Source organism: Primulina tabacum, chromosome 1 (assembly GCF_025594145.1).
Source record: "Primulina tabacum isolate GXHZ01 chromosome 1, ASM2559414v2, whole genome shotgun sequence".
In the NCBI taxonomy this organism is placed as follows: Eukaryota; Viridiplantae; Streptophyta; class Magnoliopsida; order Lamiales; family Gesneriaceae; genus Primulina; species Primulina tabacum.
The window spans coordinates 1,266,543-1,285,725 of NC_134550.1; the positions used below are offsets into that span (position 1 = coordinate 1,266,543).

Below are 19,183 nucleotides of genomic sequence, written 5' to 3' on the forward strand. Positions count from 1 at the left end.
ATCTGTTTTATAGTTATACATCCAATAGATCAGATCGCTCGTCTCACAAAACAGATAGTATTCAACTACACTATGAAAATCTAAGTGTAAAACTTCCTATAAATTGGGTAAATGTGTTTGTTCCGTAAAAACCGTTAATATTACGTCAGCAGTTATATAACATTGAATGATTTGGCATGATGGGATGTCTATTAGTATGATGTAATAACAAATTTATTGCGCATCAAACTCCATAGGGGAATCATATCGTCAAACTAAGAATGAATAGTTTTCACGTGTGGTCAGTAATTTATTTAGGTTTGTGAAAAAAATATCTATTTTTTAGTATATTGAGCTGATTTATCAAAAAAATTTGTACAATATCAATTTGATATCAAAATTTTCGAAGCGATAACAATATAAATTTTGAATTTTTTTGATATATTTCGAAATAATATATATAATGTAAAAATTAAATAATAAAAGTAATTTTCTTGAAAAAGTTATTTTTTATGTATAAAATAGTATATACTCATATCGTACAAAGATCTCGGTATATCGCAACATTTCGATATAATTGATATACTAATTATACACGCCGAAAATGGATACGGTGTCAATATAATTTTTTTTAATACAATATATAATATATTTTTCGTTACGATACGTCATACTACTCTTAGAATTTTATCGAATTTAAGTTGGACCACACGAATGGGTGTTAGCTGGCATCATTTCCAGACAATTTATTAAAGCTGGCCCATTCGTCGGCTACTATTAAACAACAATTTGGGCTTTGAGCAAAATCTTTCAGCCCCTCAAATTTTTATTTTAAAATTTTTTGGTCCATGTGGGCCTATTTGTCTTATCTAACCCATATCAATCATGACTAATATAATTTGCGAGGCCCACAAAATTAAATGGTCCTTCTGCCTGGTCGAACTTCCGAAAATACCCTCCACTGAGGCATGAACCTTCTCCTTTCTTCTTAGTCACGACATTTTTTAAAATCCGTAATTTAAAAATTTGTAGAGCAAATGATACAATATAATTATGATGGGCATACCAAAAGATAAATATCAAACAATACAAACCATAGAAATAGACGTACCACTAAATCACCGTAATATACAATAGCAAGAAAGCAACAGTAAGAACAATTGAAAACATATATGTTAATTTTTAAAAACAAACTAGAGTCGATGTCCTAAGAAATATTTTCGTCGGGCACACTTTGTATGGAACGAACTATCAAAATAAGTAGTATTTGTACGAGTTTATTTTAAGTATTTTCAATTTATTTTTGTTAATAAAATATTTGAAAATCATACGTAAAAGTTGATAAGCATTTCAAATAATCCAAGTGATGAGCTACGATGATATTCTAGATATCTCAAAAAGTCTTTTTACCGAAACCATACGTAGCCAGCCAACCCTTAACTCTGCCCCGAAGGCTCGATCTAATGAAAGTGATTTCTTGTCGGCTAGTTATTAAAATATATAATTTCAAAATAAAATAAAATGAACTCACCAAATGCAACAAACGAACTCCAAATTCAAGGAAAATAATAACTTTTTAAAAATGATATCGGCCGCACTTTGAATAAACAATTTTAAAAAATAACAGACAAATCAAAGTGTCACGTGGTATTTAAGTATTTAGAATTTCCCATCGGGGGATATTGTTGTAAGAAATTATTTGAGGGTTGCAAAAGGTAATAAAACTATATAAAAAAAAATTAAAATGTTATTTTAACTAATAAATAAAATCCAGTTTTAAAAAAATTCGATTTTTTATATAAATATTTTTATTGACAAGAGCTAGCAATTATTCACCAACTTAGCATCAAGCGTAAAATTGTGGGGAAAAAAATAAAAAATTAGGCTCCATGTTTAAAAAAACAAAAGTAATGCCAAATCATAATTATTCTTAATTGCTCAAACGATTTTTCATCCATAGACAAACTTGCTAAAATGTTAAATTCGACGTTGTGAAATAAAATATGATATGGATGTTTTTACAATTGGGCGATTTCTCTCATTTTAAAAACAGACATATGGGTCTCGCGGCATCGCGGATGTCTAGCAGCAATGGACGTATCAAAATTATATATGTGTACTCTCCAAAATATCTAAAATTTATTGAAGGAATTAATTCTCATATATACTATTACTTGGGTTATCTTTCCTTGATTTTTTTTTGGAAAATTGTATTTTTTATATCGTAAATTTGTCTGTTTTTGATTTTGGTCTTTCTGTTTCAGATTTAAGTCTTAATATGTTTTCTTTCCCCAATTTTAGTATTTTTCCCGAGTGATTGTGTGATGCTACATCAACATTACAAATGAAAGAACTAAAATTATATAAAAAAAAATTATTAGATATGAGACTATTTGAAATTTGATAACATATCAAAAAAAGAAAAGAAAAGAAAAATACCTGGTCAAAATCACAATTTCCCTGAGTTTTTTTTTTTTATGGCTTTGGTGAGTTAGAAAACTAATTTGCTTAGCAAAACACAGAATTGGTGCAATTGTTAATTGGAACAGGGAGACATTTCTTTTATGACTAAAAACTAGATTTTTGTATTACTAATATATTTGATTCATTGTATTATCACCGACCTTACTTGAGATACATAGAATAAAATCTATTTAACCGAATACATGACATTAGTTCAGCGTGGAACCAAATTGTCTTATATATCCACCGACTACATTTCTTTAATTTCTTGATGTGTAATTTTTTCACTTTTGGTCTAAGTTCAAATGCTAACTCAATGAAAATGATTGTCTAAGTTCATATATACGATTCTCAAGAGTTTTAATCCATTCAATGCGAGATAAGTAACACACTCCTCCACGTTCGTGAATTAACAACTGGAGCGTAAAATTCACAAGACATTAGCAGATGCTCCACGAGGGCAATTCAACATATAACGATGAGATTGAGCTCTGGTATTAGATTAAAGATGGATTTAGACCTACATCCTCCTTTCTTGAGTGTAAAATATCACGTCTCAGCTGGATTAAATTTTGAGAATTATATACGTAGAGTTAGACAATCCCAATTTGAACTAGTTTTGGGATGAAGTTATGTCCAAGTAAATATCTTAACACGCTTCAATTTGAAACCAAGATTTAATAAGACTCTCTTCACAATTTCACAAATGCTAGAAATCACACATTGACTTGATTACTTCTTGGCAGTTGAATATATCGACTTGGACAATCTCTTCCCCGAGCTAGTTTTTGGGGTAGAGTTAGACACAAATCCATGATCTTAACATGATATTTTATCTCAGTTCTTATGTGTTGAACTGCCTTTATGAGTTACCCACTGATGATTATGCTTGATTAAATTATCAATAATTGTGTATATGAGCTTGGATAATATTGTAATATTAAATTGAGTGAAGTTGGACTCAAATCCATAATTTTGACAACAACATTTTTTGTATATTCAAACATAAAGATTAATAATTTCGCAAGTACGAGTATGTTTGAAAATCAGAAAAGTAACATAGGCACATAGCTAATTAACTACCAGAGGATAGAAAAGGTTATAAAAATAGTAGGTAGAAGGGTATCTTGTGTGTTCATATTAACACAAATATTAATACACAAAAAGTACGCAAATTGATATTCACGTTTTATTTTCTGTTATCCACACTCAACTTTATGTATAAAATATATATTAAATTTATTCACAAATGAAATACAAATAACAAAAAATAAGTACTTCGGACAACTATAAAATATATACACACATATACAAACATATAAATTGAGGCTTTAAATTAACACTTGAAATCAGTATATATATTAAAAACATGCATGTTCCGTTAATGAAGTCGAAACTGGTTAAATTATGATGCTATGGCCGGTGAGTGTAAATTGCTTTCTTAAATTTTTCCTTGAACAAAATATAAATTTAAACAAATAATATATATATTGTCATCATCAAACCATTAAGTACCCTCATCCCATCTCTGTCGCTGACCCAACGCCTTTTCCCTCCCTTATTTACTGCTAGCTGCTCTCTCATCTCATGTATCCACTTCACTTCAGTAATCCCTTCCCCCCTGATCAGTAACTTACCAAGAGCAAGAAATTACACTACTGTTTCTTGATCCATTTTTCGTACGGACTCCGCTAATGGGTCGTTCCCCGTGCTGCGATAAAATCGGTTTGAAGAAAGGGCCCTGGACTCCTGAAGAAGATCAGAAGCTTTTGGCTTATATCGACCTATATGGCCATGGAAGCTGGCGAGCATTGCCCACAAAATCTGGTACAGTATCCGTTTTCAAATGAAGTTTGCATGTACTCTGTAAATATCTGGCTTTGAAATTAGGTTTTTCTGTGAAACAGGGTTGCAGAGATGCGGGAAGAGTTGCAGATTGAGGTGGACGAATTATTTAAGGCCTGATATTAAAAGAGGCAAGTTCAGTTTACAGGAAGAGCAAAGCATCATTCAGCTCCATGCCCTTTTAGGAAACAGGTAGAATTCGGTCTAGTTTCTACAGTTCCACGATCAATTTCTTCCAACTCCTGTACTGTCAGTCAATTCAACCTTTCCTGAAGTTAAGTTGTTGTGAAAAATAAATCTTTATGGTTTTATTTCCAGTTGTGATGGGTTTTATGTGCCCAGCTTTTACTATATTATGCCATGCAAGAATGGGTTGCTGGACAGTCAATTTTCTAAATGAATCTAAAACTTTGTGGAATAGCACAATTAACATGTTCGGGGTGAATTTACACTTTACAACAAGTTCTTCTGTCATCTTCTGAGACAGATGATTGATTGCCCTATGTCGTTTGTGTGTCGCCTTTGATTGTCTTCTTCTCAGGTGGTCCGCCATAGCCACTCATCTGCCTAAGAGAACAGACAACGAGATCAAGAATTACTGGAACACTCATCTGAAGAAAAGATTGGTTAAAATGGGTATCGACCCCGTGACCCACAAGACCAAGAACGATGCTTTGTTATCCAGCGATGGCCAGTCCAAGAATGCGGCCAATCTCAGCCACATGGCTCAGTGGGAAAGCGCTCGTCTCGAAGCTGAAGCAAGATTGGCCCGGCAATCCAAACTCCGGTCAGCCACGGGCATTTCATTTCAGGTGGAGTTTTATGCTCACTAATTTTTACTAGCTAGGATAACACGAGAAAAGCAGTCAAATTCGTCCTATATCTTGTCGATTTTAGGTTTTGGTAATGAAAAATAGTCAGTTTGATCTCAACAATTTTTTTAGCCATATTTCACCTATGTGCCTATGTGATTATAATATGGTGCCGAAAATTGCTCGCACTACACCAGATATTGCTGGAACATCGAACATTGTTCACTTATCTTATGCAATGTTAGCATTCAGAGTCTCAGACGAAGTAGAACTGAAAATAAAATGTTACTGCACTGATATATACTATTGATCGTTACAGTACGAAAATTCGAATTATGATCTTATTTGCAACTATTTGCAGCATGTTAATGGTTTTAATTAACTGCAAACAGGCCAGGAATTCATGCCAGAACAAGAATCCGGTCGTCACTCTCCGATGTCTCGACGTGTTGAAAGCATGGAAAGGCGACTTTTGGGGTAAAGTAAGTGAAATAGGTGGAGCCAGTGGCGGCACTTCCACGACAGGGATAGGCGGCAGAGAGCTCGAATCCCCAACTTCAACGCTCAGCTCCTCCGCCGTAACTGGACAGCACTCCACCGCCTTCATCGAGTCTCTAGGAAACTGCTCGGAGTCGTATGACGCTGGTATCATGAAAGAAACCGGAGAAGAGTGGAAATTTTTCCCCGTACACACGAACGAGGCTGAGAACCCAACTGATCAGTTCCCGTCCGAATTACAGGATCCGCCATTTCCAGGGACGGATAACTCTGCAGAGCAAGTTCCTTGTGGGAGTTTCGTGGAAAACTTCACGAACCTTTTGCTCAGTACGTCTTCCGACAGACGCTTCTCCGATGACGGCGGAGACTCGGACATGAACGGAGGCGGCGGCGATTACTGTGAAGAGAACAAGAATTACTGGAACAGCATTCTCCATTTGGTGAATTCTTCGCCTTCTGTTTCACCCATGTTTTGAGAGTTTACAGTAATTAATGTGGAGCAAGTATTACGTACACATATTCCATTTCCACCTTCTCCATCAATGTTCATTTAATTGCGCAATTTCAGATGTATTTTTTTCATTCTCCTTTTTTATAATAATAATAATAATAATAATAATAATAATAATAATAATAATAATAATAATAATAATAAATATGACTATATTATATTATAATATGCATAAAATGCGACCATACCCATTAATCATGAGCTTCGTCTCTGTTCCGATTAAATTATAAATAATATACACACACACATATCATCATCGTTATTACACAATATATACTGTCTTCCGTCATATATCAGCTTATAAATTAACTCACATGTCCTGTCATATTATAAATTATAGTTGTCATAAAAATAAATTTAATTTATAATGTAAATAATTGTAATGTAGTAATATTTAATTTTTAATAAACATTTATGTGAAATTAAATTTGATTGTTATAGTGAGATTTAGACTTGTCAAAAAATAGAATAACTAATTACAATATTTCGGACAAATGTGAGAAATACATAAAATATAACTTGAAGTAACAATCTAAATTTTTTTATTAATATAATTATATGTTCTCTAATATATAATGCTGTAATACTTTATTTAGATCGATTCATTCAATCAAAAATTGATTAAAATGAATGTGGAAATAATTATTTTTTGGTTTACAAACTTATTTTATATTTTGTCGTCGTTTATTTTTTTTCAAAATAATAGATGATTGTTTTCTAAACATAGTTAATAAGAATATATCATTTAAAAAACTAACTAAATACAGAAAGCGAACTATAAATTTGAGCAACCTAAAAAAAAATGAAACATATATTAATTGGCGATAAAGTTTTGGGTACCATCGAATTAAATATGGAATAATTGAGAGTGAGGACCAATTGCATTTACTATTTTGCCTTTTCAAATGACGTGTATCGTCACAAAATTCGTGTCAGATGACTTTTCAACTTCATCCATAAATTAATTAATTATTACTAATTCTTGAAAAATCGTTTTAAAATCTAGAATCACGCAGGTATCGTGCAATAATAATTGTTAAAAAATACCAAACATTTAGTGTATTTATATATATATATATATATATACACACACACACACAATCAAGTAACCTACTCCTAGATGAGCCTGGATCCCTAAAATGAACAACCAAATTATTGAACAATAAAATATACATGACTAAAAATCAATTTTGATAACATGACGGATCACAATCACAAAAAATAAAACAAAATAACACGAAAACAATTTTTCCTAAAATAAAATAACAATAAAAATTTATATATATATAGTTATTTATATATAAACCGAACAAAACTAGCTTATATGCTATATATAGTAGGGGATCTCGATGCATACATATATATTGAATTTAAATATTTAAAAATAATTTTATGTACAAAGACATATATATATATATATAATATTGAATTATGCTAAATTAATTTTGCTAATTCTTATTTAATTTGTGCTTGAGCTTTTATCTTGTTATTTTTTTGCTAACAAGTGGAGAATGAATTACTTTAGCAAAGAATATTTGGTATATTATATGTTTTAGAAAAAAAAAATCTAGTTATTATAGGGTTTAATAACTTTATTATATATACAGATATATATATTATAGGGATTATTAGCATTAATATGTAGTTGACGTCATATAATAGTCAAAATTATTTTTCACGTCTGATTTATGCAAGACCACATCGTGAGCAGTCACAATCTGGGGCAACGAAATTAAATACATCACACTCTCTATCTTTAAATAGAGTGAGTTTCGAGCTAAAATGTAAATAAATAAAAAAAAAGTAAAGAAAGAAAGAAAGTGAAGATGATTCATTCGATCTGTGTCAAATTTCTCGGCATCAAAACCTTCTGCGTCAAATTTGGCGGGACTTTCTATTTTTTTAATTTTTTCATGTTTATTTATTTTTGAGAATTATATAAAAAAATTAGTTTAATAAACAGAAAAGAGTTAATTACATATATTTATCTTGAGGTTTATTGTAATTATAAAAAAACTCAACTAAATTAATTAATGAATAATTATCTCAAATACACTAAGAAACTCACCACCAACTATCGTTCGATCGAGTAAATATTCGACATATGATCACAGACTTTAAGTAAACCCTTAAAATACTAAAGAAAAACACAAAGATAATAGATCTTTGTGAGATTCGAATTTGAGACCTTGATATCAATCTCTTTGCATGTTCAACTAACCCAAAACTGGCATTTCATGCTGCTGCTGCTGCTTCTTCTTCTTCTTATTATTATTGTCTCAAATTAGTTAAGAAGGTGATATTAAAAAATATACATACAGACATGAATCATGACCCTCTTGCAAGCTGCTAATTTAGGGGGAGGGCGGCGATTGAATATGTATAATGACACAGATTTCCACTCAAAATTAAATCTCTCCTCGATGAGTTTGACAGATATTTTGTCTTTATTGTTACATTAATGATGCTTATCGCATCAAGGAAGTCCAAATAACATTTGTTCACTTACAATCCTTAATCGTCGTCACAGTAATAAATTCAATATCGACTTAATTATGCATATACCCCAAAAAGAAAAAAGCACTACAAAACTATAATTACTTTCCATTATCAACAATAATATCTCGCTCAATGTGCGTTCCCTGCTAATTCATAAAAATAATTATATTAATACAATATTTTTGAAGCAAGACAAAGAGATAGTCTTTTTATGCCTGAAACCATTTTAGCCTCTCTTATTTATTTATGTATGATATACTAAAAATATATATCGATTTATAAAATTCGAAGTTTTTTTTATATCCATAAATATTCAAATTTTAAAATGAACAGAAAATGTGTGTGTACCCAAATTAATTTCGATCCCTGTTATATATCAAACCAATTTACAATGATGATTATTTATTATTGGGAACGTAAAACCTTTAAAATTCATTAATTAAGGAATTTTTTGACACGTCACAAATAAAAGGGAATTAAATCAGTTTTTGCCATTAATAAGAAGGAAAAAGTAATTACACTTAACTTATTATTAGTACGACGGAGGATGAGAAATTCAAACCCGAAAAGGGTATTGTGTGAGACCAATTGGGCTTAGAAGCCCAATCTCTCCTATGATCGATTTTCAATTATTACTTTTCATAACTTTTATACTTCAAAGTTTAGTATGTACATGAATTACATCATTCAACTTTTAATATAAAATTTTATCAACTTGATTTTTGGCCATTTTTATTATATTATAATTATATTTGAACTTGTCAAGTGCAACTCAAACCCGAAGCCCAGATTTAATTTTAAGACTTTGATACAAAATACCTCTATCTGCTTCTTCTTTTTTTAAATATATTTTTCTTCTTCTCCACATATCATTTGAATTATTCAAATTTATTTAAAACAACACACGAGGCCGTTGTTGATTTTACATATCTAAAAGGAGACGTAACTTAACACAAAGGCATAAGCCATTAAATGAAGTGCATCTACCTAACCAAAATATCTTAAATAAAATATTCAAAACATATTTTTTTAATAAAATAAATAAATAAATAAATAATAAAAGAAAAAGAACTTCAAAAGTTGTTAAGCGTGTTTGGATTAAACATATTAACTTCTGACATTTATTTATATTTGTTAGTTAATATTAATATTAATATTAATAATAATAAAGATATTTCTTTACATTTTCAGTAAAAATTATGAAAAGAGGTTATTTTAAATATGTTCGGTTATCAAATAAAAAAATAATAAAAATTTTATTGTTGTTTTATATACAACCGCAGCAACCCCAAAGAAACCCTGTAGTCGCTACTTTTTCTGCGTATAACAAAGAGGAGGGCGAGATTGGAGTCTCCTCTTCGAAATATTCGATAATCCGCTAACCTTTCATTTCTAGACCTAATGGCCGTTTCCAGCTGCGCAATGGCGTTTCCGGCCTTCGAGTGCCGGTCAGATCCCGATTTCTCGCGGACGGATGGGCCTTCCGCCAGGAAGATCAAGCCTCCGATGCTCCACGGCGCGGTGTCGGCCTACGGCCTCTCCTCGATGATTTTGAAGTTCCCACCGAATTTTGTGAGGCAGCTGAGCAACAAGGCGCGACGGAACTGCAGCAACATTGGTGTGGCGCAGGTCGTGGCGGCTTCGTGGTCGAACAACCAAGGCGCGTCGATCCCCAAGCCGGCGGCTAAGGCTGTCGATGCCGCCGCCGCACCGGTTGAGACCGGCGTTGATGAGGTGGTTGTGGCTGAAAATACCACTTTTGATCGGGAAAATGTACAGTTTGAGGTTTCGCCTCCTTTCAAATACGCTTCCTTTTTGAATTCCGATGGCAGCGTCGCGATTCATGCCGGTATATTTTTAATTATTTTAAAATATTCTTGGATTTTCGGTTTTCTTTTCTTAATTTATCCGTTGTGAAATCTCATTTGGGTGCTTCTTCTTGCATATTCTTATTTTCTTGATTATTGTGAAACAATTTTGGAAGAAAAGCAGTTTTTATCGATGCCTAATCATTTATAAGAAATTTTCGGTATATTGATTATTGTGGAAAAGTCTACATGGCATTGTAAGAAGTCTCTTGCCTTATTTGTTGAACGTCCGAATCCTAGATGGATTTCGTTGAATCGATTTTGTTTATCGAAGTGGATTGTACTTTATTTTTATGTTTACATTAATTTGTCCAGGTGAAAGATTGGGTCGTGCTATTGTTACTGATGCAATTACTACCCCAGTAGTTAATACATCTGCCTATTTCTTCAAGAAAACAGCTGATCTCATTGATTTTAAGGTATGTTCAATTATTTTCTGGAGATTGACCTAAGTACATGATTTGTCAGCTCATTGAAAGGACTTGCTTTTGAAAATTGTTGACCCACCTAAGGTCAATTATTATGATGATTGTGATTAGTCGACCACAGAACTAATATTACTTCTCGAAGTCTACCCTAAATGTATCGAATTAGTTTGAAAGGATAATAAATGGACCAGCTCTGCTAGGAGTTAGAATAAAATGAGACCAGCTTGCTCTAAATTTCATTGTCTGATTTAGTATTTTTGTACAGGATTAGAAATAATTTGCTTGTGCCTCTTATACATAGCATATACCTAAGGAAATTTGTGCCATTTTACCCTTAGGTCTGCTTGGATTTATATATTTGAAATGATGAGTTTCAAATCCATGATTTCAATTTGCTCGGTTTGTTTGCATTAACAAAACTCAAGTAAATTTCAAATCTACTCTACATGAAGTTAAACAATTTTAATAGTATTTATGGTGGATCTCAAAAACACCCGAGATGAATATCATTTAAAATCCATCCCCAAATCAAATATTTCCTATAGTGAACATTTCCAAAAAACCTGAAGTGTACCAAAATTTGACCATAAAGATTGAGATGGATTTGACAAAATTAGTCTATCTTTGTTTGGTTTGCAGGAAAAAAGACGTGCAAGTTTTGAATATGGACGATATGGAAATTACACTACTATTGTTGCCGAGGAAAAGATAAGGTGAAATTGATTCTCCTGTTTAATTCTCTTCTAGCTTTCAATTGGAAACGATTGTCTGGTGGATCACATCAACTGCATTCTGTCTTTAAAAAAATTGTAACAGTGCACTGGAAGGAGCTGAATCAACCCTTCTGATGGCATCTGGAATGTGTGCTAGCACCGTCCTGTTGATGGCACTGGTTCCTGCTGGAGGGCATTTGGTGACGACCACTGACTGTTATAGGAAGACTCGAATATTCATTGAGACTATTCTTCCCAAAATGGGAATCACTGTATGTCTATCTAGCTCAGTCATGTAATTATTTTTAATTTTAATGGGAAATAATGTGGGCAACTTTGAGTTTTAACTTTTACTTTGGAGCAAGGCATTCTTACTCATCAAATTCGGGAACAAAATGTTGTAAGTTCATGACCATTATATGCTAGCATAAGCAAATTATTGATTATGTTGAGATAAAAAGAAAGGAAAAAAAGAGGAAACGTGTGGTAAATTAGGTTAGTATTTTGACTCTTTATCATTTTTGTGTGCAGGGCACAATAAATATTTTGGCTCTCATAGGGACCTAAGAGATCTGACGTTTTTTATGCTAATGAAATGCAGGCCACAGTGATTGATCCTGCAGATATTGGAGGTCTGAAATCTGCTTTGGAGAATAACAATGTTAGTATCAGTATATCTTGTCTTCTACTTTTATGCGCTCATTGTGTTTTCTTCTTAGAAGACGTACTGAAAAGAGACTATATTACCTTCATGCAGGTGTCACTCTTTTTTACTGAGTCTCCTACCAATCCATTTTTGAGATGCGTTGATGTTGAGATGGTTTCGAAGCTTTGCCACGAGAAAGGAGCCTTGGTGTGCATAGATGGGACGTTTGCTACACCCCTTAACCAGAAGGCACTGGCTCTTGGTGCTGATATTGTTTTACACTCTGCAACAAAATTTATCGGGGGTCATAATGATGTATGTTTACTCCGATATTGCAATTTGATACTTATTGATATCATTAACATTTTTAAAGTTACACATTTGATGTTAAACTGTTGTATTTGCTTGTAGGTTCTTGCTGGGTCCATTAGTGGTCCTGAGAAGTTGATTTCAGCTGCTCGCAATTTGCATCATATTCTGGGGGGTGTTCTCAATCCTGTGAGTTTTGTTGGCTCAATAATTTTGTCTTAGTCAATGTAATTTTCTTGCATTTTTTCATTTACTGTTTTCTGTGCTAATAAATCTTGAAGCATTGAGCATGGTTACTGTAAGATTGAGCACTTCTGGCCTTTTGCAGCGTCATCTTTTGTTATAATTAAGCAAAGTCTATTGTGCCCCTTTTCTTCAGAATGCTGCATATCTGATCATCAGAGGCATGAAGACGCTGCATCTTCGTGTACGGCAACAAAACTCAACAGCACAGAAGATGGCCGAGATTTTAGAGGCACATCCTAAGGTATTGATGCGTAATATATCTGTTTGACGCCTGAAGAAGCTCATATAAACTTTTTTGTCACTCAGAGTAGGAATCTTGGTATGCCTATTTGCTGCTGTTCTTTTTACTAATGGTTCCTTTCAGTCTGATTTCCTTTATAGCAGAGCAGCAGAGGTCATATTCACTATAAGCAGTCTATCGTATTAGTTTGACTAAGCGACTATTTAATCCTTGTTTTCTTGTGTCCCTAGCTAGGTTGTTAGGGCATGATATCTATATCATGATCTAGTTGATTATTTACATACTTATATTTATATTGTACGATTATCATCGCTGATTCATATTCTTTGGAACAAGTAGATTTTGAGCTGGATTCCCAAATTAACGGACTGTTAGGGCATGTTTCTGAGGGAATATCCATCTTCATCTTCTTTGCATTGTTTACTACTGTTTTGTGTACACCTGCACAGAACGAGTGATAACAAAAAATGAATTGCAGGTTAGTCGTGTCTATTATCCAGGCTTGGTTAGTCATCCAGAACATCAGCTTGCTAAGAAACAAATGACTGGTTTCGGTGGCGTCGTCAGTTTTGAGGTTAGTAATTTTACGAAGCCACAGCAAGCTGTTTTTCTTTAGAAGTTTATATATCTATTCTATTTTATTAAGAGTGAGGGCATGATAGTAAACACACCAACTTTTTTTTCCAACTTTACACTCATATGATACTAATATTACACTTTTGTTTTTTTTTTTTTAAATTTCAACATTCACTTTTATTTTTATTTTTTATTTCAACAATTAAAATATCAATTTAGTCCTTTCATAATTTATCGAATTTCATTTTAGTCCATCGATAATGATAAAAAAGACTGTACACACGCATCGTATGTGCAGAGTAACTAGTGTTTATGGGTGATCAGTTCCTGTGATGATATTCATCATTATGCGATTGGTTAGGTTGATGGAGACCTGCACACCACTGCAAAATTTGTTGACGCACTGAAAATCCCTTACATAGCTCCATCTTTTGGAGGCTGCGAAAGCATCGTTGATCAACCTGCCATAATGTCTTACTGGTGCGTTTTTTAAGCATTTTTACAACTTAACTTGAAGATTGATAAATCCTTCAAGTCATTCACTTTTTCAACCATGCTAGTTTTATTATACATTCAGTGTCTGTATTTGTGATTAAAACTTTTTGAATACACGATTCTAATTGGTACGAATGCCACAATAACACGCTCTAAATTCGATGTGCAGGGATCTTCCTCAGTCCGGGAGGGCCGAGTATGGCATATTGGACAACTTGGTTCGCTTCAGTTTTGGAGTGGAAGACTTTGAAGACCTGAAGGCTGACATTCTTCAGGCCCTGGAGACCATATAAGGCCGCAGCTGACCCGCTGTTCAATTGTTTTTCTTCTCTGTTTTTTTTGCATTTCAGTCTAATAATCTGAATCAATGGTATTCGAAAGCTGTCGTTGATCATGAAACCTCAAGCCAGTTCAGAGGCTGAAGGTGGCATTTGAAATTGAAGTTCAATATCTTTTAAAGTACATGGATTACCAGTCTCGTTAGACGGTCTTACGATTTAAGAAAAGAAATCTTCCCAGACACGACTGATGTTATCGAGTTCGAGTCTCAATGCCCAAAATTTAAGATTGTGGAAACGAGTCTCATTATTCTTGGGTCCTACAATTTATTTTTTGGATCAGTAAAAAGTAAATTCGTTGATGAAAAAAACCATTCTACAAATAAATTGGGCATGCTCGTTCGAACAACATACAGAACTTTACGATTGCAAGTTTTGAAGTTGACACCGAAAAAATGTCATTAAGAATAATTATAATTCAATCATTTCAAATTCACCAACTAAAATCTCTGTATAATTATTGGTCCAGCTCTCTTGTCCAATCTAGTTGCATTTCTATAATACAGCTAGTTTTAGACATGGTCTTTTGGTCGTCTGTTTCATGCCAACGCAACGAATAAATTATACCAACTTCTCCACTGCAATTTGCAATAGTTAATTTAAAACACACTAAAAACCAAAGCAGAAATCGTAATTTCAGCCTAAATACAATAAATTCGAAGTCTTACCTGAAAATATTCCTTCTCATCCTTTATTCCCATAAAGGATATTCTTTAAAATTTCCAGGTTTCTGTCACTTTCGTCGTCATTTTCCTACCTCTATGTCTTTATATTATGGAGTTTGACTCGATTAGTTTCGTACTTCATCAACCAATCTTGAGGTATAGAGAGAGGTGCCGCCAGCCAGAGTCTTTGCAACTACTATAGGTACATATTGAATCAGTCGTTTCCCTCAAATTCAATTTCATTTCAGTGTGAAAGGATATATTTTGCTCGTCAATGTCAACAAACAAACAAGACTCGTGACTTTTAGAAAGAATAGATATTCGTTTTACAAAAATATTTATTTGTAATTTTTCTATTGTAATTTAACCAAAAACTAAAATGTTGCCATCTCAAAAAAAGCACTAAAATGTCGCGCAGTTTCATGAAAGAAGCAAAATTGCTAGCTAACTCCAAATTCCCAGTGTTTGAGGGTAATTTTATATCATAATATGGGTTTATTAAGAAAAATTCATAAAGTCAAGAAATGAGATTAAACGAAATATCAATTTTTAGGGTGTCATATTTTTTTTCTGTTTAGTTGAATCAATTTTAGTTACATGACTATGTTCTGATTTTTTTTTTTATTATTAATTTAGCCATTAAATAATATAATTAAATACTCAATTATATTGTTAAAATTTTGTAAATACGTGGTTGACAAAATTATCGAGATATATACATGTGTTTAACAACGTAATTATAAATTTTACGAGATATTTGTAATTTATTGACATGATTTTGACGAAAAAATTAAAATTGATCAAAAAAACGTAATTATATGATTACAATTAATTCAAGAAAACATACATAACTAAAAATATCACACACTAATATATATATAACTAAAATTAGCATTTTCATAAAAAAATTCTAAAGAATATACTAATTTGTTCTATGTATGAATATGTACGTATATCTAAAATATTACCAAAAATTGCAAACGTGGCACAAATTCTCGTTTCCACCATTTCAACTTGAAATTCAGAATAAGTTATTTATTTAAGAAATTCGATCGGAAATAATTTATATTACTACCTGATTTAATTTTTTTGGACATTAGATTTAATTTTTTGAAATTATAAAAATAATTTTATCTAAAGAAAATTATAAAAATATTCTCGCATCATCTAAATTGTGACAGAACAATAATAACAGGAGTGCGTGCGACAAAGGTATCAAGCATCAACTTCTGCGTCTAACGATCGGACGTCGGATTCATCGAAAAACATATGAAATTCGGGAAAGAATTTAGGATTCATTTGGAAGAAACCCTACCGGAATGGAGGGACAAGTACCTATGCTACAAGTTGTTGAAGAAGCTCCTCAAGAATATTCCGGAACCCGCCGCCGTGACTCTCCCGCCAACTGGACCTGATGGGGCAGCTGAGGCTCCGCCGCTGCCGCAGCTTCAGGAATGGTTTGTTGGGATTCTCAACGAGGAACTCGAAAAGTTCAACGATTTCTACGTCGATAAGGAGGAGGATTTCATCATCAGATTCCAGGTTTTTGTTTTTGATTCACTTCTGTATATGATCTTTGTGGTTGCGTTCTAATTTTTAACATTTAGATTTTTCACAAATACGTGTTGCAAGGAATTATTTTTGATTGAGAATAAAGTTGGGAAGTTTATGTTTGTGGGAAAAACTTTGTGCTGCCCCTATTCCATTAGTGAAGTATTTTTACTTTGTATGCTTGAATCTGATCCAGTTTGATACAATTTAATATGAAATTGATCATGGCCTGTGAATATCGTGGTGAAATCAAAATAGAAAACTTATGGTGGATAAAAAATGTTATCCCTTTTCACGTACTCAGACATTGTTTCTCTGATTCTGAAACTCAGATGTCTCTATCTTGCTTATCAACATAGAAATCGTCGAACTTTTCGTACCAAGAACTTTTAATTCCCAACATAAACTGGTATGAGAAATGCCGTCTTAGGTTCTTGAATTGGAAAACAAAAAGAGAAAGCTAGTTGAAGATGAAAGATGAAGATGGGGTGAGATCTATATAGATTCGATGCGAAAAATCAAGATTTTTCGAGGTATTTCGCTTGTAAAATGTTGAAGATGTTGCATTGGTGAGTGTATATTAATATCTATGAAGTTGAATGGTTTAAAAGAATCTATATGGTATATTCCAGTTTCATTGGATTTGTTTAATCTATCTGAGTGGTATGCTTTTGAGAATACATATTATATCAACGGAAAGAGAAATGTTATCTTGAAATTTGTTTCGCGCCAATTGGGGAGGCTTTTATTCACTTTTTGTAAATGCGATTATATTTCGACTCGAGTTAGACAGAGAGAGACTCACAGTTGGCTAATTTGTCAAGGAACTTTTCGAGTGCATCAGATGGCCATGTGTAGCATTCTGATAGAATATGAGACTTCGTTGATACAATGTTGGAATTGGTAATGACCATTGGAAATTATCAGAATCGAATGAAAGCAGCATCATGGTGACATGCACAATTGCTTGAAAGTTGTGTGGTGTTTTGTACTATATGTATAGATCTGCTGCTTGTTTAAGGAAATGAATTAGAACTCTCAGATTGTCTTTTCAAATTTACGACCTTGTTTAACTTCATTGGGCTTACACTCGTGAATGATGAAATTCATAAACTTGCAATTAAGGCTGAAACTTGGAATTCTGCACACAAAAAATTCAAGTTTTGTGGTCCGAATTCCATTCAGACCCCTGCTTATACCAGAATGATACATTGAAGCGTGTGATTGTCGTCTGATGCTGTTTTCTCAGGCACTTAAGGAAATTATTGAGCGAGTAAAAGAGAAGGAAAGTAGAGACGGAGTCTTTCCCGTAGAGACCGAGTTCGGTGAAGAGATGATGGAGATACGCAGGGATTTTGTTGCTATTCATGGAGAAATGGTTCTTCTCAAGAACTACAGCTCCCTTAATCTTGCAGGTAAAGGAGCCCATTCTTGTTTTCGTTTTTTCCTTATTATTCAAGTCCTTTTGTTCCAAGTACCAGAGGTATAGCTACTTCCATGGAAATGTCTTGCATATCAGGTTTAATTAAAATCTTGAAGAAATACGATAAAAGAACTGGGGAATTGCTGAGTCTGCCTTTCACTCAGCTTGCTGTTCATCAGCCCTTCTTCACAACAGAACCTCTGACAAGATTAGTACGTGAATGTGAGGAAAATCTTGAGGTCCTGTTCCCACTGGAAGCCGAGGTTGTTGAATCCACCGTCTTAGCACAAGAACTGATGCCGGGTGATATTTCGAATGCTCGTTTGGAAACAACATCGCCACTCGGGGAAGAAATGGTAGATATATCTCGAAGCATCTGTGCCGCTAGGAGAGCGCTGCAGGGGCTTAAAAAGGAGAGCTCAACCTATAATCCTCTGTCATTGTCATATCTATTCGGAAACCAGGATCATGGTAGTATGGGTGACGTAACGGCAGAAAACTCGCCTTGTGAATCTTTCGTAACCTTACATGATGGGGAAGACGAAAATAAAGATATTGGTCCCCCAAAATGATCACGGACCTTGTGAATTTTGTTGGTACATTGTCTAAATGTAACATTACTTTTCTTGCAGCTGAGTGACACAATAAAGCTTATGTAATAATCTGTCAACTGAATGTAATTCGTTGCCTACGTCTCAATTACAGTTTTTGTTGTATTGAGTGATACGACAAGTCTTGTACTGTTTTCTTTTGGTATAATTGATGTTTTGGGAAGGTGATTTGTAGTGTTCAGATTGCTTATTATTTAGTCTCGTAAGCTGATTTCTTTTATTTTAGTTTCTTACTCTTTGATCAAGTCACGAAACGATGATATCTCAAGTGCTTTGCAATTATGATCGAACTTCAAACAGTAAAACAAAACTTGATTTGTCTCTCCAAAATCGAGATCGATATCGTTCTTGGATTTTGGTTCTAAACTCTAAATCGAAATCAAAAGCTTATCAGAACCAGAGTTGTATAAAATGATAATCCGAAAGTGAACCTATTTCAAGCTTCAAAATGCAAAGTATAAACGTA

At 33.2% G+C, this 19,183-nt stretch overlaps 3 protein-coding genes across 3 annotated transcripts; all 3 read left to right on the top strand.

Moving 5' to 3' along the window:
* Positions 1–3,975: 3,975 nt before the first annotated feature.
* On the top strand, positions 3,976–6,168 carry LOC142546661 (transcription factor MYB16-like). The gene is made up of 4 exons (XM_075654533.1): positions 3,976–4,269; positions 4,350–4,479; positions 4,829–5,099; positions 5,492–6,168. Exons 1-4 carry the CDS (start codon positions 4,137–4,139, stop codon positions 6,071–6,073), a joined length of 1,116 nt encoding a protein of 371 aa, XP_075510648.1. The 5' UTR covers positions 3,976–4,136; the 3' UTR covers positions 6,074–6,168.
* A 3,739-nt stretch (positions 6,169–9,907) lies between these two features.
* LOC142546734 (cystathionine gamma-synthase 1, chloroplastic) lies at positions 9,908–14,591 on the top strand. The gene is made up of 11 exons (XM_075654640.1): positions 9,908–10,456; positions 10,791–10,894; positions 11,543–11,616; positions 11,720–11,888; positions 12,218–12,277; positions 12,374–12,577; positions 12,674–12,760; positions 12,951–13,058; positions 13,537–13,632; positions 13,996–14,114; positions 14,299–14,591. The coding sequence occupies exons 1-11, from the start codon at positions 10,009–10,011 to the stop codon at positions 14,420–14,422; spliced, it is 1,593 nt and encodes a 530-aa protein (XP_075510755.1). The 5' UTR covers positions 9,908–10,008; the 3' UTR covers positions 14,423–14,591.
* Positions 14,592–16,305: 1,714 nt separating this feature from the next.
* LOC142546806 (SPX domain-containing protein 4) lies at positions 16,306–18,898 on the top strand. Its single transcript, XM_075654762.1, has 3 exons — positions 16,306–16,674; positions 17,933–18,098; positions 18,203–18,898. Exons 1-3 carry the CDS (start codon positions 16,402–16,404, stop codon positions 18,676–18,678), a joined length of 915 nt encoding a protein of 304 aa, XP_075510877.1. The 5' UTR covers positions 16,306–16,401; the 3' UTR covers positions 18,679–18,898.
* The last annotated feature ends 285 nt before the right edge of the window (positions 18,899–19,183 follow it).

What these genes read in the sequence shown, in the direction of transcription:
- LOC142546661 (XM_075654533.1), top strand. Translation starts at nt 4,137, where the DNA reads ATGGGTCGTTCCCCGTGCTGCGATAAAATCGGTTTGAAGAAAGGGCCC. An exon ending in AGCATTGCCCACAAAATCTG is followed by an intron (nt 4,270 to 4,349) that starts GTACAGTATCCG and finishes TCTGTGAAACAG; the next exon opens with GGTTGCAGAGATGCGGGAAG. An exon ending in CCACGGGCATTTCATTTCAG is followed by an intron (nt 5,100 to 5,491) that starts GTGGAGTTTTAT and finishes AACTGCAAACAG; the next exon opens with GCCAGGAATTCATGCCAGAA.
- LOC142546806 (XM_075654762.1), top strand. Translation starts at nt 16,402, where the DNA reads ATGAAATTCGGGAAAGAATTTAGGATTCATTTGGAAGAAACCCTACCG. An exon ending in ATTTCATCATCAGATTCCAG is followed by an intron (nt 16,675 to 17,932) that starts GTTTTTGTTTTT and finishes CTGTTTTCTCAG; the next exon opens with GCACTTAAGGAAATTATTGA. An exon ending in CAGCTCCCTTAATCTTGCAG is followed by an intron (nt 18,099 to 18,202) that starts GTAAAGGAGCCC and finishes CTTGCATATCAG; the next exon opens with GTTTAATTAAAATCTTGAAG.
- LOC142546734 (XM_075654640.1), top strand. Translation starts at nt 10,009, where the DNA reads ATGGCCGTTTCCAGCTGCGCAATGGCGTTTCCGGCCTTCGAGTGCCGG. An exon ending in TTTTAGAGGCACATCCTAAG is followed by an intron (nt 13,059 to 13,536) that starts GTATTGATGCGT and finishes AATGAATTGCAG; the next exon opens with GTTAGTCGTGTCTATTATCC. An exon ending in GTGGCGTCGTCAGTTTTGAG is followed by an intron (nt 13,633 to 13,995) that starts GTTAGTAATTTT and finishes GCGATTGGTTAG; the next exon opens with GTTGATGGAGACCTGCACAC.